Source organism: Mya arenaria, chromosome 13 (assembly GCF_026914265.1).
Source record: "Mya arenaria isolate MELC-2E11 chromosome 13, ASM2691426v1".
NCBI lineage: Eukaryota > Metazoa > Mollusca > Bivalvia > Myida > Myidae > Mya > Mya arenaria.
The window spans coordinates 59,763,935-59,788,355 of NC_069134.1; the positions used below are offsets into that span (position 1 = coordinate 59,763,935).

The 24,421-nt window shown below is 33.9% G+C and overlaps 1 protein-coding gene across 3 annotated transcripts; it reads left to right on the plus strand.

The window, feature by feature from the left end:
- Positions 1-264: 264 nt before the first annotated feature.
- Positions 265-24,421, plus strand: LOC128213267 (uncharacterized). 3 transcript variants are annotated; one of them, XM_052918855.1, is made up of 14 exons: positions 265-426; positions 5,236-5,293; positions 5,536-5,806; positions 16,527-16,877; positions 18,026-18,113; positions 18,277-18,368; positions 18,679-18,816; positions 19,122-19,175; positions 19,404-19,595; positions 20,239-20,354; positions 22,160-22,286; positions 22,516-22,574; positions 22,726-22,874; positions 23,272-24,421. In XM_052918855.1, exons 2-13 carry the CDS (start codon positions 5,237-5,239, stop codon positions 22,843-22,845), a joined length of 1,665 nt encoding a protein of 554 aa, XP_052774815.1. In that variant the 5' UTR covers positions 265-426; position 5,236; the 3' UTR covers positions 22,846-22,874; positions 23,272-24,421. The 3 variants fall into 3 exon arrangements, with proteins under 3 accessions (XP_052774815.1, XP_052774812.1, XP_052774813.1); XM_052918852.1 differs by having other exon boundaries at positions 22,726-22,840; XM_052918853.1 differs by having other exon boundaries at positions 22,726-22,804.

Below are 24,421 nucleotides of genomic sequence, written 5' to 3' on the forward strand. Positions count from 1 at the left end.
AAGTTTTTTAAATCCCCATGCCAAAGTTTTTTAATCGACAGTCAGTTCTTACAGCATTCAAATTATTGTCCAACTCCCTTGTGAAGTCCTTTCTTTTCGTCCATAAACGGGTTTGCGCAATTAATCGAGCTTATATTTTAGGGGAGAAAACTCGCTTAAGTCACGCACTGATAATGGATTAAAGAATATAATTTTGTGAAGTGAGAACAGGATATGGCAGTACACAATAGCTATTCAAATTGACGATAGATAGAAGGTGTGCCATGGGATCCCATCTTACGAATTTCCCAAGTACAATTTATATATATGTACTAGTGCAAAATATTGAAAGGGTATTGGATTTGATTAATATTAACATATTTATATAAGGAATTTGAGACACTGAAAGGAATATACTCTTTTTAAATGGAAGAATACACCAGACCGGTATGATTTTATCTTACTCTAAAAAAAACATGCCTTTTGACGGCATTTTTATGTATCGTATTGGGTATAATGTGAAGATTTCAATCAAAAGTTATTTTAATTCGATATTAAACAGTTTTAAGCGTTAACGTTTTGGTAAATAATAATAAAGTTTATAGGTTAGATGAAAACTAAGACGAGTATCCAATACATTGTCAAAAAGAAGTATAACTTTGCTGTTACAAAATGTTAAATTCTAATAGAAAACAGATTGTTTTCATTACATGACCCATCCCATATTTTACTTACGGCATACACCCAGCGCGTACATATATAACCAATAGTTTAAATACTATCACGTCTCAAAGCGATTAAATTCACATGCTTTATTAACAACTGTGCTAATATTGCGTAGATATTTAGTGTACCTAGTCGTTTCATTACTTAAACCAATTCAGTTTTGTAGCGTGATTGTGTGACAAATATTTTACGATTTTGAATGTTCCTGATTCTCGCTTAAGCTATTGAACAGTTTTTTGTAGGTTTTTGCGTACACATACTTAATCTTTATGCTGTCAACATGAGCTTTAAATTGTAGCATGGGTATTTTTAAATATAAAATAATGGCCGCCTGAAAAATGTTCAAAGTACCATATTTTTATTCTTTTCTGACGTTATTTTTTAACGGTTGAATTTTCAAAAATCAATTATCATTATTTTTAACTGGTTAAAATAATGATAAAGTTTAAAGGTACGCATGCGCGACAAACAACCGTATCTATACAAATATCATATCTTGTTCTTATTCGTGAATTGCATTTGCTAAATAATTCTATAAGGGTTGAAATCAGTTTTAACCAACGGAATGGAAATAATTTTCAAATATTGACTTTTAAATTCCACATTGATTGACGTTTGCATGACACCCTTATTGGTTGAAACACGTAATGTATTGGCCGGTCACACTTAATTTAAAACCAACTAATAGTAGTTTGTCCGTAAGCAAAACACTTCCATAACTTAAGTACTGTCAAGGGTAAATATTGTTTGCTCAGACTTCCCAATATTTTAAAATTCGTTTTTCTCCTAACCTGAGTTTTAATACTATGCATGTATACAAGAAAAGCAAGCGCTTTGCTGTCTGATGACATCACTCGTTCGTTAGTGAATTACCAAATAATTCGGAACTGTTACTCTTTAAGAATGGTAGAAATCGGAGTAGTCTTTAACGGTTTAAACAGTGTTCAACATCAATTATGACGACCATGTTTTACACGACCATGACTGCTATGCATAAATAGTGAGCAATTACCTAACTCTCTTAAGAAAGAAAAGAAAAACATATTTTTTAATGAGATAAAGTAAAATTTCAAAATGAACGACAACAAATTCAGCTTAATAAACAAAGAAGAAAACAATGTGTCAACCAGTAAACATATTAAAATGGCGAAACATACAAACATGTATTCATATTATTTCATTTTTACGCGTACATGTTTAAGCGTTCGTTTCAAAGAGACGTTCGTCTTGTCAGTTAGCAAAACGGATTACAACCATTATATACGTAATCATTTATTTGGAGTTGTTAATGGGCTTGAACGTTTGAAGTCCAATATTAAATCCAAAGAAACAATAATATATACTATTTCTTAAGCTGTTATTGCTATTGGCAACCTTGAAACGATGATTACACGCAGGAAAATTGTGTTTTCTTGTATATATTTGTTTGACGAGATGCTTTCTTCCATAAGTCTTCTTTTCTGTTCTGTTCCTTTACTGATTGTTTTGTAAGATTTGCGTAGCTTTCTTGTGATTCATAAAAGTAGACAAGCCTTCCCTAAATTAAAATCTAGATATATCTAAGCCGACAATTATACGAAATACATTCACATGCCAATAATCGGTTTGAAACCGGCAGTGAGCTTGAACATGAAACCTATTAATAAGCACCGTCAACTCCGTTTAATTACTGTGAATTTCCGGTATCTATAATAGCCTGTCATAGGTGTTTAAAGAAGTACATGGGCATTTGCCATAATGCGGTTCTGCTTTATACATAACGCACTATTTTAAAATTCGATTGTTTTTAAACTGACGTTTAAAACTCTGAATTACTTGTTGTAGGTCTTAAAGGGACTCGCTCTTGTTTCTGGACCAAAACTGATGATTATTTACTTTTTATAGAAAACTTTGGTAACATCACGTGATGATGTAAATCAACCAATTACGCTACAGCCGTTTCTGAAATGCGTTAGCAAAGATGTTGGAAATCGTGAACGTTAATAGGACAGAAACTATGGAAATTGCGAAAAACAATAATATGAGACACGAAAAAGGAAGTAATATTGAAGTTATATGCAGGAGCATAGTACACACAGAGCACTGATAAATCATTTGTGAAAAAAACATACAAAAACAATGTAAAGTAATATAAAAAATCGTACTGTTTGGGGTGACAATTAATCAATAAAACCTAATGCAAAATCTTTTCAAAGATATGATGCAGTTATTTTTCGGGATGGTCTGACTTATCAACTACGTTTATTGTTGACCTACTGTATTCCAGTATATCATTAAACAACGAAAACTCGGTGCACTGGATGCACAAAAAACTAAAATAGTTTCGTTTGTTTATATTATTTGACTTTAATAATCATTAAAAGATGATTTGTGTGAAAAATATGAGCGATACTTGTCGACTCTTTTAACTAGGGAATGTGTTGCTACCTATCGATACGTTGAAAACCCATTGACAAAGGCTTACATTCTTATCTTGTCACAAATCTTATGATTTTGAAATTAATACATTTCTTATGTGTGCATTATTCATGTGTGAAATCTATAGCTTACCCCTTTAACAACTCTATGTCTTATCCTGCCGACTGTATTAAAACACATGTCACCTCAGACCTATCCTACCCTTACTCTAGTGTACCTGTTAAACTTATTCGACGTGAAATACTATTTACAAATATGTACCTGGTTGTAAGGTGATAACCTGTGTGTCTTATTTGGCAAAAGTACAACTTTCACAGCTTGATTCCCATACATTAATATGTTATTGACTTAAAGACTGTCTTTTGTAGGACTACTAACATGCAGATAGATATTAAGCAGAACTAATTGATAGTAGATATCTGTGATATATATATAGAGCTCTTTAATAAACCTTTCGTTGGTTAAAGCTGCACTCTCACAAATTTACAGTTTTTTAATTGTTTTTAGTTTTAGACTCAGAATCAGCTTATTCTAGCATCAATGCCTTCATTTAAGTCATATAAGATATCTCGCAACAGAACAGACCTGAATTGTATGGAAACCCGCAAAAATTTTCGTATTTTCTTAAAGCGTTAGCTACGCTTTTATCAATATTTGAACATGAATATGAACTACTGCGATATTATATTTTATCAGCAGTCTTGTATCACAGGTTTCCAGCAAAAATTGACTCATTCCAAGACAAAAAATAAAATGTCAAATGTGAGTGCAGCTTAAAGCGTGCACAGCACACAGTGCTGTTCAAATGTTGTCGCATGCTAAAGCATAGGTTGACATATCATTTTACTACATTATGATAGTTAAAAGAAGGTAGCATTTTATAAATTTGGTTCAGGCAAGGTGTTCAAACTAGCCGTTTAAGTAACAGTTATTGTTTATTTGGTTTCTTCGAAACGGTTAAACTAGCAGGCTGCCAGCAGCCCGGCTTATCACTTCAAAGCTAACTTTCTTAGTGTTAAATGCATCCATACTAGACATTGCACATAAGTGAGCTTCTGAATAGTTAACTGAATAAAACCAATAAGTAACCAAATTGATATTTGGAAGTTGTGTTCTTATAAAAATGATACATTGACAATTGTGTTATCTGTTTAATGGGTTTTGGGTTGTCAAGCTCTACTAAATGATCGAAAATTGAACTGTCCGACCATGTTTAGGCCATAAGCCTGATCACTGATATGTATAGTCGATAACTAAATAAAGTATCAAGTAGTTTACAATGGAATGATAACTCAAATAATTACAAATTAACTACATAATGATTCGATTAGTTATTTAAGACGTCGAGATGTATTGACAGTTCGGTAAACCACGTTTCCTTGGTTTTATTAGGGAGTAAGTTCAACAAAAGAGAAAAACTATGTTATAAATCTAGCCTGTAGAAGAGATCAAGATGTAACACTATTTAGTATACCTCTCTTTTGTCAACAATGGTAATTGTAATTCTATTACCCGAAAAAGAGATATTTTGACTATCGGATACATTTTCAACATTTTTGACACGTGACCAAGCGAAAATTTGCTGTCAATTCATGTGACCGCAGTGATAGTTTGAACGTCATATACGGGTAAATAACGCTAACGCTAATAACGTTATGCTTCAATATTTTAGCTAAATCATGACGTGATTGCCTCTCTTATACACATAAAGCAGTAACGTCACTATTCAATGTGTACACAAAACATCAGACAACAGGAACTGTCAGCAAGAAAACATTTTGTTTACCATGTTGAACTTGTTTAATAGAATGAATTAAAAAACGTTGTACAACTTTTTAATGTAGTTAATTTTGTTCGGTAAAATAAAATAAATATCCCATGGCAGCATGTCTGATATTGATATTGTCAACCCTCGAAACAGAATTTCACCGTATTCACGTACATTGTTTATAGACTCTAACTCAGACTCAGGGTTCAAACTCAGCAGGTGCTCGCACGCGCGTGTAGGTGAAGGCATGCGTTAGTCAACATGTTAGACGGCAAGCATACATTATTACTTTTATTGTTTGTGCCAACTTTAAGCATCTTAACTGTTAATTATTTTTATTTCAGGATGGAGTTATGTGCACTGCTTGAAATAATCAAATCCATTTTTCTAGTCGTATTTTTGGTAAGTTCATAACCTTCTATTTTTCTTCTAAACAATAATCCTCATGTATATATTATATATGATATGATATATATGATTCAATTTAAACTAAAGTCAGAAACCTTTGGTTTTAGTATATGTCCTCTGAAAAAAATAAGACAGAATTGTACATTTTTACTGTCGGGATAAAATCTTTTTGCTTTTAATAGAAGGGTTTTAAAGATTCCGTACAAAACATTACAAAACACTTTTCATTCTTTCAGCTCCATTCAGTAAGAACCGCACGAAATTTTAATTATCTAAGCGTGGAGAATCGGTGTATCAAAGATTGCAACTATCTTAGATCGATCCCTAACGTGACATTTAATTGTGATGGTGACAATAGCTCGTGTGATTGGCAGTGCGCGGCGCAGCGAATGGGCTGCGACGTGGGCTTGATCTATCATTGTGCACCTTACTTAAGGAATCATGACTTGAATCTCAACCAAATGGAAAACATAGAGACATGCGCGCCGGAGAAGTTTTGCAATGCAGGTAGTGTGATACTTTTCAGTAAATTTCTTACCTTTTTGATGACTTGCAACTGAGTGACAATGAAATGTACGAAATGTAATGTTGTACCTAGGTTCTATGTTATAGTTAATTCCAATTTTTAGTGTTTTAAACAATTAAATCGGCAGTCCGACATGTGCATATTCAATGGCGACAAAAGCAGCAATAACACAATAAACACAATTCATGAAAAATGATAGAAATAAATTATAATAATAAATACATATTTATGCAGATATAGAGAGGTGCACTTATAGTTAATATTTATCTTTGTCTTATGAGGTTGTGCACACAAACTGGTTTAAACCCCCAGTTAATTTAAATGTTACTTACCGTTCCAAGGCAGTACCTAACAGTCCTTGATAAATATGCCTAGTTTTTGCATTTCTGGCCAAAGACCAGATGGATTTATGCGATGGTAATGTGTACGTCGTATGTGCATTCGTGCGTCCGTACATGCATCTGTAAACAATTGCTTGTGAACACGATACAGTCTTCAGTTATGATTGTATCTCGATTTGTACAGTATTTAGATATCCATCAGAGCTTGGTTTCTTTCGAAAACCAGCCAGATCCGCCCATGCATGCCTAGATTATTGGCCTTAAATAAAAAAAAACTATTTTAAGCTAAGTCTATTTTGAGCCAAGTCTAGATAATCGAAGTCTATTGTCATCCTTGTTTACATGTTACTTCTAGTCTAGGATTAAAGAGAGACAACTGGCTTTTTGGTTCTGCAGTTGATTTTATTTATTTTCCCTTGTTCTTGTTGAAAGGCCAAAGGCCATTTTTAGCTCTATTTGCCAAAGTGTCTGTCGTTCACGCCTCCTTCTAAACACAATTGGTTGTGAATGTTTGTTCAAATAATGCCCCTGGGGTTATAACTACCATCCCCCGGAGTTCACAGGTTTGGTTTACTTAAATTGGGAATGTTTGAAAATCTTTTTGTCTGAACCACACGCCGGGTAATCATTGGAGCCATAATATTTTGTTATGTGTTAAAAATGCTCCAACGCGTCTTCCGTTATAGTGCCATGAGTGGAATATGGATGTAAACAGTGAGTATGGTTTCTTATTTTTCATTTTTAGAGGTTTATACGAGTAAATTTAAAAAAAATGGAAAATGTTTTTTATTCAGAACTTTTACCTTTAGAACAACTCATGGCCATTCCTATGTGGAACTACATTCTCTAAGTTTTTAAATTTACTCGTATAAACTTCTAAATATGAAAAATAAGAAACCATACTCACTGTTTACATCCATATTACAATCATTTGCAATATAACGGAAGACGCGTTGGAGCATTTTCAACACATAACAAAATGTTATGGCTCCAATGATTACCCGGCGTGAACCAGATATGCAGAACTTTGCTATTTTGAATAAGGCATGATTGTGTGGTCCGCTACAATGGTTGTTCAAATTTTGCCCCTGGGGTCAAAACTGGCACTGCCCCGGGGTCACAAGTTTCCTAGTGACTTTTTTTTAGAAATATTTTCAAAATCTTCTTGTTTCAAACCACAAGGCTCATACCTTTGATATCTGTTGTGGAGCATCATATGATGACCGTCAAGCAAAATAGATGAAATTATGCCCATGGGTCCGACCCCTTGTGACTTACTTTTTATTTTAAAGCTACAGCAATGAAATTTGGACCATTTGTACAGTTTTGGAAACAAACATCAATTTTGTCCTCAGGTGACCTTGACTTTTTTAAGGCTACAGAAATGAAATTTTGACCATGAGAATAGTTTTGAAAGCTAATATTTATTTGTCTTTAGATGACCTTTACTTGGCACAGATTAAAATAGTTCATGCAACTAATCTGCTTACAACACTTTCAAAATATGCACAATTATATTTTTTCAAAATAGCTTCATTTTCGATATTAAAAAGTTCCATTATTTTATGCATACTGGGACGTTGTCTATAATACCTAGGTAGATATCTAACTCTGGGTTCAGTTTACAATGTGCACTCTAAAACAAAATGATACTCGTATTCTAATAAATTGCAAATGGTACATATACGTTCGTTTAGTGGTTTTGATTGCGGTCTATTCCATCTACCTGTTTCAATGCTTATTCTGTGTGAGGATAACCGCAATTTAGTCATAGGCTTACGGATCGTCGTAATATTTAATATTTTGAAGTATGGCTGAAGTCTTCAACTTGATGCATTAATATAAAATCGAGCTCTACTCGATTCATTAAGTCTACCATACCAATCCTGAATGAAATTATCTTTCAGCCGCTGTTTCACTAATGACAAAAAAATTCAACATAACATATCTTCATAAATCCATGCATCAAATAAACCTTACTACAAAGAAGGTCTTTAGTAAGTGAACACCAATTCGGCTTATTTGCATTTCGTTCCATATCATTTTAAGCATAATATAAACCTTTTTTATGTACTTGTTATTATCTGCATACAATAGTTTTACCCAGTATTTAATTATATTCATATATCTGATTGTTTTAAAACTTAGCCTTTCTAATTCTCCGTATGTAAAGTCATTATGTGTTTCTTTTTGACACCGAGTAGACGTTTGCAGAATTTAAGATGAACTATTAACTGCATTACCTTGGAAAAAAACCCCAACTTCTCCTGCATAATTTAAAATTTGGGCAATAACTTGTCAAATAGATCAAGTCTGTGCTTTACTTATAGACAGGTAAACATATAAAGATATTTATTCATTTGAAAAATGGCTTTAAGCGCTTGGCCTGCTGATGTAGTTTGGGCATCGGAAAAGAATCCTCCTTTACTAAGCACCTCACCACCATATGAAAATCCATTTGTGATTCCTAATTCCTCGTAATTGTTATAAAACTTTAAATCATTTCTTAATCTCCCTACCTTATTATAGATCATAATTTTTGTTTTAACGGTTTTTACAACTTATTTCCATTTATTGCAATATTCAAGCAGAGCATCTTAACTTAACTGAAGCTCATTTGTTGAGTTTGCAATTATAACAATATCATCTGCTTATGAAATAAGGATAACATTCCGACATCGATCCCATCTAAACCTTTATATATTAAAATATATTCATTGTCATTCAGAAACATTGAAAAAAGGAAATGCGACATACTTTCTCCTTGTCTCACACCAAGAGTACAATTAAATCCATCGCCCAATACAGTATTATGTTTCGCCTTTGATTTGACCAATCGTACATAGATTTAATCATATTCAACATATTACCCCTTATTCCAACCTTTATCAATTTATACCACTGCACAGATTGTCTCTCACTATAAAATCAAAGACTTTTGTATTATCTATAAAGGCGCAGTACAAACGTTTGCTTTGATTCAACATATGAGCAATAATGCCATGCAGGACGAAAATATTATCAACAGTTTCCATACGTGATCTAAATCCCACCTGTGCTACTATATATATATTATATGTTTCTGCCCAATCAGTCAATTAATTGTTTAATATTCTCGTAAAAAATTACTAATAATACTCAGCAATGTTTCCTCGATAGTTATTCTCATCATTGATATTATCATCTTTATGCAACGGTATAACAACCCTCAGACCATGCCGCTGGAAAATACCCTATTTCAAAAAGCTTATTAAACAAAGTAAGAAGATGTGACAACAAGACGGATTTCCCATGAATGAAAAATTCATTTATATGCATATCTGGGCCCCAACTTTTGTTAGTATTCAATTGTGTAAACAATCAGAGCTGATGGGCGTATTCAATTCAGCAAACATAACATCAAACTCAATGTTCTCATATATATATCTATAAAATCAACAACATCCTCGTTTGTGCAGAAAAAAGGGATCAGTAGGATTATTCACACTCTTAAAATAGCGTTTTATTGTTTGTATTAAAATAATAGTACTCTTGATATTAGCACAACCTTTTGACAGATTCAAACATTTTTTTCATTTTTTTTTTCTTTTTGAGGTCTCGAGGACCCCTTTTATTTGCCTCGTAATAGGGACCATGGGGTCGGGGCAATCCCCATGGGCCCTTACAACATTCAAAAACAGTAATAGTCAAAATGCATGCAGTTATCAAGTTACAGTTTTAAAAAAATCTTTAGATATTTAGAATAGCAGTACTATATATTGCATATGTTTAATAAATCTGAGTTTGAAATGTTTTTACCTTCGAAAGCAAAAGTGGTAAAAGCATAGCAGCAGGTACAATGCACTTCAAAAGTGCCTTTTGTTTTTCTTATCCGAAATAAGATATTATTTTACTCTCGAAAGCAAAATGAGTAAAATAAGGCAACGGATGTTTATCAACAAATTATAAATAAATAACAGCTAAAGCTTAATAGTAAAGCTGGTAAACACTTATACAAGTTTACACATGACAGCAGTCCTTAAGATGTCTGACTAAGTGTCATACATTCTGAAAAAAGAGCCAAAATGAGACATCAAATAATAAAGTACTCTTTAACTAGTTCTACTGACCGGTAATCGTCAGACCATTTTAATTGGTCTATAGTAGATATTTTAATGTCCAGTAATATCAGCTTAATATCTGTGTATTTTTGTTCATAGTTTATGCAGTTTCTACTTTTCCACATACGCCACTTTGTTTCTAACAGTATAGTGTTTATTATTTTGCATTTTGTTGGAAAAATAAAGAGTCCAAGCAAGGCTGTTGATAGTTGGTTTGTTATTTCTATTTGTAATGTGTTTATGGCTATATTTTCGACAATCGGAATTATTTCCTGCCAAAAGATTTGCGCGTGCTTACATTTGCATAACAGATGAGTTAAAAAAAAAAGTTCATTGTTGCAGATTTAACATAGTCCGTCTGAATGATTCATTTGGCTAAGTTTTTGCTGCATGAAAATCGTTTGGTGTAATATTTTGAATTGCAACTGTTTTGCTTTTAATGACGCTTTTGATTTATATAGACAACTCCAAATTTTGGTCCACGGAAGGGAAATATTTAAAATATTATTCATTTTCGTTCACTTCCTAACTTTGAAGTTTTACTATTAAACAGTTGGTGGATGTCCTTTAATTTTAAATCGTAGTAGTCTATATCTTTGCCTGTTTTTCGGCGTAGTTGGATGTTGTCAGATATATTTATTTGTATGTTTGTAGTATGTTTAGCTTTATCGGCTTGTAAACATTTTGTAACTGCCGTTTTAATTGTGGTCCATTCTGATATCCAGTTTCGTTTGTATTTTAATTGCCTGTATAAATCTTTATCATCTAGAAATTTTCCCTGTTCCGTACTCCAGATATGTTCGAGATTTATTAATTTACTCTTTGTGAAGGATGAGAAAAATAACGGATTATTGCGAAATGTTATTAAATGATTTCCGAACAGCCGTTTATTCATGTTTGAGTGATTTGTCAATAAGTGGACAAAATCACACCAGTCACTAATAGCCTTTATATTGAAGGGATTATTCCCGATAAACAATCTCATGTTTTTTAATGACGAGCATTTACATAAAAAATAGTGTTCTTTGTATTTGTCATCTTCTGATTGCAGATAAAATTTGCCTATTGTGTTCCAGTTTTGTGGTTCAGATTGAATTAATCTGTAAATAGATTTAACATGTAATGCCTTATACTTGGCATGTTCAAGCCGCCTTGATCGCGTTGTAATTGACAAGTCGTTTTGTTTATTAACGGTTGTTTATTTTTCCATATAAAATCCGAAATAATTTTATCGATCATTTGCGAATACTTGTCCGGTATACCGTTTATTTCGATTTCATAAAGAAGCTGAGATATAACAAACGTTTTTACTATCAATACTTTCCCTTGCAGCGTTAAGTTGCGTGATTTCAAAATGTTAATACAAGATTTTATTTTAGCGATGAAAGAATCATAAATAAGATTGTGGTTAATGTTATATCCATGGTGAATTCCAAGGGTTTTAACGTTGCTTTATTTTGTCCACGATATGTCCTTAAACTTCGGTGAGTTTTTTTAATCTACCTATAAGTAGACCGGTTGTTTTCGATTTATTTAGTTTAGATCCGGATGCCTTTTCATAGTCCGATAAATTGTGAAATATATGCGGAAGAGATTTTTCATTTCTGCAAAAAAGTTGAGTATCATCTACAAATTGACTGATTCGCGCTTCTCTGTTATCCGTATTGCGGGAGGGAAGTTTTATACCCTCAATATTGTTATCCTGGCGGATCGCAGTTGCCATGGTTTCCGCTTGGAGGATATAGATCAGGGGGCGATCGGGCACCCCTGCTTAATAGAACGAGACAGACTGAACAACTCGAAAATGAAACCGTTGGTTTTTATTGCAGCTTTGGAGCCGTATAGCATCATTTTGATGTATGACCTAAAATTTTCGCCAAAATTGAATTTTTTCAGGCATTTTCCCACCCATAACCACTCAACCCGGTCGAAGGCTTTGGTTTGATCGAGAAAGATTATAATGCCTTCTTCATTAGATTCATCGACGTATTTTATTACATCTTGTATAAATCTGTTCACCTCACTAATATACCTGCCTTTTACCTAACCTTTCTGATCGGTGTGAATAAGTTTTGGAAGCAGCGGCTTAAGGCGCTCTGAAAGACATTTTGAAATTATTTTATAGACAACGTTAAGCAATGTTATCGGCCGCCAATTTTTAAGCAAATCTCTATCGCCGTTTTTATAAATTAATGATATAATGCCTTTATACCTTTATATTGAGAGTCAGTAAGTTTTTTATTATCACATATTTCATTAATTTTTAAGCAAGTCTCTATCGCCGTTTTTATAAATTAATGATATAATGCCTTTATACCTTTATATTGAGAGTCAGTAAGTTTTTTTATTATCACATATTTCATTAACTACCATCAGGAAATCTTCTCTTATAATATCCCAAAAAAATTGGTACCATTCGGCAGTCATTCCATCCTCCCCGGGGGATTTCCCACGTTTAAATGTTTTAATAACGTTGTCAAGCTCAGTTATGTTTAAATTTGATTCTAGTTTATCTTTGTCTGATTCAGAAAGTTTTGTTGGTAATTTGTTTATAAGTCTGCCCATTGAGACGGAATCAGTGCCTTCAGAATTTAATAGCTTTTAAAAGTATTTTGTTTGTTCTTCTACTATCGAATCTATACCATATTTAATCGTCCCCGAGTCTGTTTTAATGTGATGCCATAGTTTATTTTTGCCGCGTTGTTTCTCTAAACTAAAAAAGAAGTTTTCGTTTTTCGTTGTACTGAATTCAATTAGCTTTCGAGCGTAATTTATGGGCTTCTAACTTTGAATCATAATAGTCCGCTATGAGCTGCTTAATGTTTGATATTTTCTCAATTATTTCGGGAGTGAGGACTTCAGATAGTAATTCCGAGAGTGTTTGTTCTAGTTTTTTAATATTTGTTTTGGAGCGGTTTTTTAACTGGGAATATTCTAAAGTGATAGCTCTAATTTTAATTTTGGACAATTTCCACCATTCACTGCAACTAGCATATGACGTTTTATTATGTTTGATTGGAGAAACATATTCTGTGTCGTTTAATAACCTTGTATTGAACATCCATAGTCCCGGTCCGCGAGCTACATTTTCGGTGTTTATTTCAATTTCAATTGTATTGTGGTCTGTAAAAATACAAGGTACAATTTTGCATTGTTCAATTTCATCATCAATAGTCTTTGTACTCAAATGACGTATATACATTAGTAAGTTGATAACACGAGCCTTCCGAGAGAGTTGCTCTTAATGATATAATTCTACCGTGCTCGTCATTATAGATACTACTTTCAACTATATGTAGGTCAATATTATTTTTAATCAAAAATTCGACACCTCTTGATTGGCTACTGCCATTATTCCAAATAATATTTCCCTCCCATGAATTACCCCATAAAGAAGCTTCGGATTCATTCGCACAGTGCGTTTCTTGCAAATATACAATATCATAAGACTTCTACTTAAGATAGTGAAATATTTTCTCACGCTTAATTTTATCCCGTATTCCGTTAACATTCAATGGGCATATGCGATAAGCCATTTAGAAATATAAGGGAATATCAAATTTAATATGTATTATCTAATTTGCCTTGCTTGGTGAGCCTATCATTAGACGAGGACGGATGAGAGTCTTGACCTTTTAGCCTCTTTGGTCTGGGGTGGCGAGATCAAGCTCGTCCGACATATCATCTACAGAAAAGCGGCTAAGTTGTCGTAAAGACGCTCAGCGCCGACATTATTTACATGAAAACCAGAAGGGTCTTTTGCATCATACAGTGACTTCCCATTTTGTTGAAAGATTTCGTCATTATCGACGTAGTGGTAACGTCTAGTGGAAATGCAATGCTGCAAGACCGCATTGTTTACAAATTTTGCGCTTTCATTGAAACGTTTGATCGGAGAACTTTTTCCAAGTCATGGTATGATGCTTGAAAACCCTACACTAGCCTTAGGCCACCTGCTTTTAACAGACACGAGTGCATCAATGGCATTTTTAACAACTGTATCTCGTTTATCATGTTTCAGGTCATTGTTACCTAAGTGAACAGCCACTGAGTATATATTGCTTGGTGCTTGACTACTGTTCAATATACCTTCGATCTCATCTAGTTTCGATCCCGATTTCGATAAGTTCAAAACATTGCCGTCTTTTATGTTAAGTCGGCACGTGTTTGAGTCACCAATCACTAGTTTTGGTAGAGTCAGGAGATCTGTGTACGAGCACTGACTTCCGGTTTCGCCAGGCTCCGCCCTCTGACTGTTTTCTGGTAATATGTTCTTGTTGCCTGGGGAGGGGCGTTCCCATCCCCGATTGCGGCGGTTGACGGAGTCTGTGTGACCCGCTGACGTGCACACTTCCGGTCTTGGCGTGAAGAGGTTGTCTGCAGCTGTGGTGGTTGTGGGGCCGGTGTTGTCCGTAGATCGACAATCTGGTAGCGGGTTACTATCTACGCTGGCGTTGGAGTTTGGCCTCTTTGATGTGTAAGAACCATCCTCCGATGAAGAGTCTGAATTCTCCGAATTTAAAGAGTCTCGACCCTCAATTATGTCTGCCATATAGTTCCCATATAGTTCTCTTGGGCACTTCATCTGGACATGACCTTCCTCGCCACAGAAACGACAGACTACATCACGAGGACATTCACGTCGCTGATGGTTTCCATGGCAATTCCAGCAACTAATATTTTGTATGTCCGGTTTTCCTGGAATGTTGTTACACGAAAAATACGGGTGAGATGTGTCTCCGCAGTGGCGACACGGGGTTCTGTTGTTATCCGCGAATATTCGGATGGTGAACTGGCCTATGTCGTCCTTTAACGGTAACACAGGGACACAGTTAATGATTTTTAAGTACCTGCTACCGTTGTCGATGTTTGTCCCTTTGATATTTCCTCGAGTAACACTACCCGACGCAATATCTCCATACTTGGACATGTGAGCGGTGATAATCGAATCCGGCATTTCGTACAGTGAATCTTTCACCGTTACGCTGGAAATCAGGTTTTCAACATCATGTATAGATATTACCCTATTTTAATGTTAGTCGTCCCCAAAATGAACTTGTTTTTAACTTCAGTAGAAGTCAGTGTAATAATGCACTCTTTTTGCTTTATTTGGATTGATTTTATTTCGTTTCTGTTTAAAGTTTTTTTCTAAACCTGCCAACACGTCGTTATGACTGATTCCTCTTAGATTATTCGTCGAAAATTTGACGGACAATGGTCTTGTTAGTAAGTCCGCCATTTTGGCCGCCTACCTGGGCGCGGCTTTGGCGTAGAGAAAACTATAAATCCGCTATCTACACACAGTTCACATAACGTGAAGCCCACTCAGTAATCCAATTGCACTATGAATTGATATTTGATAAAGATAATAATCCAGATTATTGTAAATCTAACTTTTTTCTATATTTTCGCAGAGCGAGAAAAAACTGAACCACCATAACCACGCATGCGCACTAGAAACTTAATATCCTATAGAAACTCCTTCCTTTTATATAACAATCCTCATCAAACCCTGGCTTGTCAAAAGTAATAGTGCAATATTCAATATGACTTGTATCTTAATGCACATTACACTTGTGCTTAAAGGGTTTTGCTGAGTTATATAAAATTGACGAAAAATCAGAAAAACATGAATCAGTTTCAATTTCATGTGTCGAGTTAGCATCTTGTATCTTTAATAATGGATTTCCTTCGTCATAACTAAGCTAGTGTGATGACGGTGTCCTTGTGTACCCTGAGTCGCTGTCTGGTGGCCACACTCGCCTGTGGGCCCGCGATGATGGTGTCCGCACGATTGGGAGCTGTCTTGAGTCTGTAATGATCATATATATTGTGATACTTAAAACTTGCATTCAATGAATAAAAGTAAGATAACTTTCTTACCACCAAGATCCAATCCAAAACATCCACTTATTGCAGAATCCGCTAAACCTGTCGGACGTGACCGGTAAAACTTTCAGACGGTTAAACGCTTTTTTCCTTAATTTATTAAATGCTTGCTTTGAGCTTTGAACTTTGAAAATGTTTTCGAATCTAAAGAAGTCTGAACTTATAACCATCATCTTGTCATGAATGAAATTTTGTGTAAATTTGTTAGACATTGAGTATCGGAACACGTTCGGTCTGACAGAAATTGTTGAATTGTCTAATAAGTCTGCCAATAATATCTGAGGTTTAGCGGAGTCTGTTATTGTAAAACGTACTGCAAAATTGTAATTATGTATATAGAAACAATGGTTAATAAACTGAAACATTAACAGGGGAAGAACCATATGTTACGTTTATGGCGGACGGCGCGGTGGGGTCACATAAAAAAGCTATGATAAAATGCCTTCCCTGCAAGAACCCAAACTTTTACAACAGTCGTGCAGGACAGTCTTCTGCTTCATACAGCCGATGTTACCAACTGAAAGTCAACAAATGTATCCCGGAAGAACACAAAATCGACTGTGGTGATATTTCCTGGCGAACTCGAAAGGAGACTGACGGACTGTGCCGTTGTGCCGCTGGTCACGCTCCAGCAAACGAAAACGTAAACACGACGTGCTTCAACAGTAACGAAATTTGCGTTCCAAAAACATGTGCACAATCAAACCAGGAGCTTCTATCAGGTAAATCTTTCGTCATCTTTCAATTGTTTTTTTTATAATTTGCGTTTAACTTAAAACGCAAAAATAGCAATGTGGCGCCTTTTTGTGATTACACGTGGTGGGTTTTAGTGTTTTCGCCTTTTCCGGTAGGCATGCGCTGTAGAAGTTTACTTTATAATACAGTGATTCATGTTAATGTTTATGTGGATATGCTAGCGTTTGAAAATGCAATCAGGAAGACGAAAAGGCAAGTAGTACCTTGTGAAAGATGTAACACGATAATTAGTTCTTGTTTTCGCTATCGATATGGCGGATTTTCGCCTTTAACTTCGCCAGGCGGTGTCAAAATCGCGCCTTGCGAAAATCCCGCCCTCAATCATACTTTTTGTTTTCGTGTTTTTTTCTCCCCGATAACCCATCAACTTAAAAGGCAGAAACTAGAAACCATATATATTACTTATCAGTCAAAAATACTTTTAAAATAACTGTATTTCACCCATCCATCCTGTTCCACAGTCAGGACAATACTAAATCAATACTGTTATTAAAGGATAAGTATCGTTTAAGTTTGACTCATTCTAATAGACAGTATAATATGTCTTCCTTTGTAAATCATCAGTACATACATTTTGCTAAAGGTAAAAAGTAAACATACCGGCTTATTTACAATGGCTTTTTTAATGAAGAATCCTCATAAATGACTTAAACTTCTACGTATAACATTTTATCTACTATTATAATATTGAATTGAAAATTTCAGTTCGTATGTCGACTGTATTTCAATTTAACGCTGTTAGGACTTTTTTGTCACCACACATATAAAGTTTAGCAACACAATGAGGCTCTTTAAAATTGTGCAGTAATAATAACCGGTGCCTGGCTGTCTTTAAGCAGCAATAGAAAAAATGAATACTTATTCCATATATTACAAATTCTAATATTTTCAATATATGACACATTTTTAATGTTTATCTAATTTACATTCCGTTTATTAGTTTCCCTGTTGTTCATGTTAATTTGTATATACACATACTTATATATATATATCATATATCTTCTCACAAACTTGTCAAATGTTTGTTTTCAATTTTTCACTTTCTACAAGTTTCATATTTTTCCATGGAATACTCATTCTTTATTATAATTTTTCTATATTTTAAATTCCGCAGATTACACATGTGGCGACAAGTGTCCTTCTGGAATGCACAGGACGGGGCAATCAGATGACTGTGTTCCTAACATGCTTGTTCAAACCACGTAAGACCCTTAAAAGACGCTTCTTTATGCTAACCTTAATTAAAATTCTAGATATACAAAAGTTGTGACTTCCTGAATCAAGTTTTTTAGATGCATATGAAAATAAAGTTTTCATATCATGTTTAAAATACAGGCATGAAACTTGTCAGTTAATATTTTTAAGGAAAAAATTACCCACGATATTGACATCTCAACGGAGCACAGCAGAAACAGAAAAAAAGGTTGCCATATCAACCACTACAGACACTAAAATAGGTCAGTATTATCAGTAATCTATTCAACAATTTCATAAGTGTAATGGTATAAAATTCATATTTCATTACGTAATGTGAAAATGCAAGCTTTTGTTTTTTTATTTATAAAACAAACACAATTAAGATGTTGTAGAAAACAGAAAGGAGATTGCCTTATCAAACACTTCAGAAACATCCATAATGTGAGGATTCCGACTCTGGTATTTTGATTAAAACAAATGATAATTGATAACAAAAATTGTTTTAAACAGTTTTAAGTAGTATTTTCAATTTTTTTAGAGTGTTTTCCTGTTAAACCATTTATATTTCAGTTCTTTCTACTGCAGTAAGTGGAGAAATGGGTAACGCTAATGGCTCAGACAAAAACACTGACTTCCCAATAATCATTGGAATCATGGGGGGCTGCATTGGCGCCACATTTCTCGTAGTATTATCAATTGTAATTATTTGTAAGTATCTTTACATAGAAGTACTTGTAAGCATTTAAAAAATAAAGCTAGTGACTATAAGAAAAAGGTCTTTAAAAGAACCAATGTTTTATAAAACAAAAAAAAACAACCAAATAGCCTTTACACATATTTTACATTCAGACTAATCAATTTGCAGAAGAGACTGCACAACTTGATGTGTGCTTATTGTATAAAACCCCACGCTTTTTAGGCGGACAAGCAATACATTATAAGGGACTCTACATAACATCAATTACAGAGACTTTATCTGCTCTGTATTCAATAATGTGTTTCTGATATTTCAGTCAAATGCAAAACACAATCAGGGAGCCGCGTTCATGAGCAATCACTTACCAAAGGTAATTAATTATTGTAGAGGTAAAACTTAAACGGTCATCAAATCATGAAGTGTGAAATCATTAAATACAATTTCAAGTCTATATGTTCAAACATATAGTACCACATTACTCTCAAATTGATATTGTTTATGTGCCACATAGCTTAATGCCAATAAATTGGCCAATTTTACATGTAATAAGGTGTAGTAACGAGTCAATCAATATGCCTCACGTTTTGGTATTCTGTAGGATTACATGAAGGCACAGGAAATTGCAGGGACGTAGGGGCCACTGGCGGATTATCTCCTTACACACAGAATGCCGCGACAGGGACGCGTTCTCAAGCGTATGATCAACACCAAGTCTACGGATCTGATCCCTCGCCTTTCACTCAACCAGGATTCAACTCCTTTCAAACCACAATCGGTCAAAGATTAGCGAGTATGTATGGACTGCTAAATGAGTATAATAGAACCAAATTCCGTTTTACTCTAAAATTGTCTCATCATGTTTCTCAAAACATACGGAAATTAGACCGGGTTTTCCTCAAATATATTTGTTTTTAAATTATTTGTTCGAGTAATTAACGTATAATAAAAAATAGTTAATAAGTTTGTCTTATACTACAAATCTTCATAATTCTATATTCTGATGATACAGCTTAAATGTTTAAGAATGCCACATGTTAACAACATCTACTCAAAGCATACGAATTATAATTCTTGATCATACACAGTGAATGTATCGAAACCCAAAGTACTACACTCTCTTTTAAAGTTGCCACATTGCCGCATGATATGAATACAAATACCATTGAATACCAGCGTATTTATTTAAGTTGATCAGACTTTCTCCGAAAATGCTAAATACATTTTGTAGACCAATGCACAGTTCATTAGAGAGTGCAAATTGCCTTACTTTAAAATAAAGCATGAATTAAATACTGCTATATTGCGCGGAATTTAAAGCTATGGTATAAACTATGTTTCGAAAAAAAATCAACCACAATTTCTTAAAAATATTCTAAAGCAATTTACACAAATTTTCTAAACGATTATTTATGTCGTCTTTTATAATATTTCAGATCAAATAAGCATAACATTGTATTACAATAGTAAAACTATCAACGAGACGGTCACCCACATAGCAGGAGATCAAGTGAAAGTGACAAGCGATAACTCAAATGTCCAAACTGGTTCGGTAAGTGTGTCTGTTTAACTTTACATGTATGCAAAATAAGTTCTAAATTGTTGCTGTTCAACTAATTTTTGTAAGTGACATGGACAGTAAATAAAACCTTGACATATTTAACCTTTTGAGCCACAGCGGTTACTCTCGTCAATGCATTTTTTTTTAATCGGACTCCACTGTACCCTATCGGAAATTGCACGCAGCTATGCATCTATAACAAAGGATGACATTCAACGGACATAGAAATGTTCACAACTTTAGTAGCCTCCGATAAGGCTTTATATGTTTCATTCTGATATATCAAGTCACATCCACATTTACCAATGACGATAATTAGAAAGTTGTTGAATGTTTGTGGTTTGCCAGCGTTTTGTCTCCCATTTGGTCTTTGTTTTGACTTAAATCCCAAACACATATTTGGTTCAATGTAAGGCTACTGTGCATGGCCTTGTAGAGTCCATTGTATTTATATATTGAAAATAAAGGATAATATATCAATATCGACCAAGTCCTATTGGAAATACTGTACGAGGGCGATGAGGTCTTGCCTCCACCTATTAAGTTGTTTTCATATCATCGACTATTTAGATGTTTTGTGTAATGTTCTTTTTGTTATACGTTTTGCTATTTGATTTCAAGCATTATTTCGCAAGTTGAACACTTGTAAAAACATCCCTTTCTACGCAAGATCTCCAAGGATTACTTGTACACATTACTGTTCATATAACTACCCTACTAGTAATGTATAATTTGCATATACTTGCGTGACTTATGACAAGCTTTAAATTAGCAGTTCCTGAAATATGACATAAACATTTTTTTCCTGACACGAATAAAACAATCTTGTTGTCAATGACGAAAAAAGTACAGGTCGTACCTGAGTTTGATGCAGATCAGCTTATATCCAGCTGTCTTCACAATTTAGATAAATGTTCAGAAAATGTATCCGATACCGAGCCGTTTAAGATATATAGAAACTATCTTATAATCGTTATAATAGACTGGTAATTGCTCAGTTGCCGTCTAAGATATTTCAAGAAAACTTTATAAATATGTTGCTAGATTTTTAATTCAGTACTTCATTGTTTAATTATCTAAGTTCATTGCTGGTGACCTAAAAAAAGTTAACTATGTTTCCCCTGTGGTATTTTTGGAATGCTTTAAGTTAAAATGCTTTGATTTGATTAAAACCTTTTATTTATTCCATATTGAAAGTCTTAAAATGAACAAGATTCTTATTCAATTCGGGAAAAAAAATTCTTGAAAATTTGTGTAGTACGTTCTGGAACATTCTCTTTTGGTGTCTCTGATCATTTTTCTTTTGGCAAACTTATTCGGAAAATGTTGTTCATATACATTAGTACTCATACAGTATGTTTATCTTATGTGAATTTCACTATGTGGAAATTAAACATACCAGGCTCATTTTTTTATTATAGGTATAATGTTTTTTGCGTAACTTAACTGGAAATTGTTAGAAAGTTCATGTTGTAATTGTTTAAAGTTTGTTGATAGCTGCGTTTGGTGTTCGTAGCAGAAATTGGGCTTGTAATTTGAAATAACGTTTTGAAATTTTCATTATTGATTGTTTCATCTTCTTCAGCAATATTACATTTGATACCCATTATGTGGTTTAAACAATAAACACACAGCCATGTCGTTCTGCTGATATAGCAGTTAACCTGTGCCTTCTAAGGAAGGAGGTTGATTTGGCTACAATAACTATGTTGCTCAGTCCTGCCAAACATTATGTATCATCAAACAATTAATTATTAATATAAGTATTTATGTTATCATAATTTCCATTGTAAAAGGGTCCTACGGAATCTTCACCACAAGAAATCGAGGAAACAAGTTTCTCCAAGTCACTAGACCATAAATTATTGAGAAGTGATCGGGAAGTCGATAATCAAAGTGATTCCGAAACACCTTTGCTTTCAGGTACAGGCTCATTATAAATATATCAACTAGCATTTTGTTCAAAATTTCTAAACTTACATCATGACAGAAAAATGTACGGTTCCAACGTGATGGTTCGATTAACCAGACATTTCTTATTGTGCACCTTTCTCTAGATTTGAACGCACTCTCGAACAAACAAGAGGATCTTGTATTTAAGTATGATACTCACAGTAAATTAATACCAGCAAAAACTTAAATGACATTTCAGGATATGAGAAAAATCATCCTCTAGAATCATCTGGCAACACATCTACCGTTATGATTAAGGTAACGTTATGTTTTGTTCGTTTTGATGTTATCTTTAGAATACTTAAAAAACCCATTGCTCATGTACATATGCTTGGCATTTACTTAATGACTTGAAGTTTGATATCTTTACACACGATCTTTAGAAATCGGATTATGTTTCTTATTACAGGAAAGAGATGAAAACGCTGGTATGAACACCGGCTCCTGCCAATCCCCCAGTGATGGAGTCGATGGTAGTGCTGTGGCAGGTGATTGTTGTGAATTATGCAATTGTGACAATCAAGGTTGAGTTGGTGACTGAATATCATATCATAAAAAGTAACTCTTACTCAAAATATCTATAACGGGTGTCAGACAGTAACTGAAGTAACAGTCATTCCAAACATATTAATATTACGCAAAATGAATAAGAACGATAAAGTCATTCACAATTTACAGACTAATATATCTGTTTCTTTGGTCGTTCCAAGACGGTGACAGACATGTTTTGAGTGTGAATTCTGTCTGTGTTATTCGTGCGGTATGTGTATTTCGTTCAGTGTATGCTAGGCATTGTGCCTTTAAACACGGTCGTTGTGTTATTGTTTGGTTACTGGGCTTGTGTCATAAGTTTACATAGTATTATTTCTAATTCTATACTATGATTTAAAGTTGATAAAAACTTAGACATGTGATAGAGGATCCAAATATACTTTTATTTTTATTTGTACTTCAGACGATGACATCACACTTCAAGGGTCCGTATTTGAAGGCAAAATCCCAGCGAAAACGCTTTCGTAGAAAAATAACCCTTTGCCACCTGATTCCGTTTTCTATACACACGGAGCGACATTTTGCCGAAAGGGAGACGATTAAACAATGAAACATACGGGAACAATGGGCAAGACCACACATTGTGCGAAAAGCTGAGAAGATGAAACGAAGGGGACATAACATACCTCTGGGAGTGGCCAGGCGTATTTTATTTTAAAAGTACAAATATTGAAATATTAATGGCGTACTTGTCAATTTGGTAAAAAGGTTAAATGATACATATTGTAAATGTCGATGTACATGGACTCCGTCAGGCCTCCGAACGTGCTTACAGTGAAAATGATACCAAAGCGTCTGAAAGTGAACGTGTGTTGAAGCATTAAAAGGCAATAGATTTAAAAATTATCATATCAATTTTACCAAATAAAATGCTCAAAGCTGTCGTTTTATCTATTAAAGAAAAAACTTCTTTTTAACGAATACTGAATGGTCGAATTTGGAATCATTGTTAAAATCAACAATCATTAATTTTATTGAGTTGAACATTAAATAACCATTATGTTTTCTACATGGTGGTGGTATAAACATAACATCCATTTAAAATGTTTGTTTTAGTGTTTGGCATCTAAGCTTGAAAATTGTTTTCACTTCATTTTTATATTAACTAACATTTTTTTGCATTATGAAAACTACAGATATTGTTCAAAACAATTGAAGTAGTCAATAATATTTTATTAACATTTTGCCATGTCAATTCTTTCGTTTTATCAGATGGGGCATTATTGTTTTTAAAGATAAATTTTGTTTTGAAAATGATCATACATTAGATATGACTATCTGATTATTTTTATTAAATGTGGGCTAATAAAGAAACTTCCGGGAAGAAGGGTTTCCCAATATAGTTTAATGCATATCAAACTTGATTATGACTTAATTTTACAGTCTTGAAGTGCTGTTTCGCCTAAGCATGATTTTATAATGTGTTGAGCTGAATTGAAATTGTTAGTGTTCAATGTAACGGAACATTTTATTTTATTCTTTGGGATAAATTTGTTATGTTTGTACGTTTTATATGTAAGCTATTTCATTGAAAACATGCTTATGCTAACAGA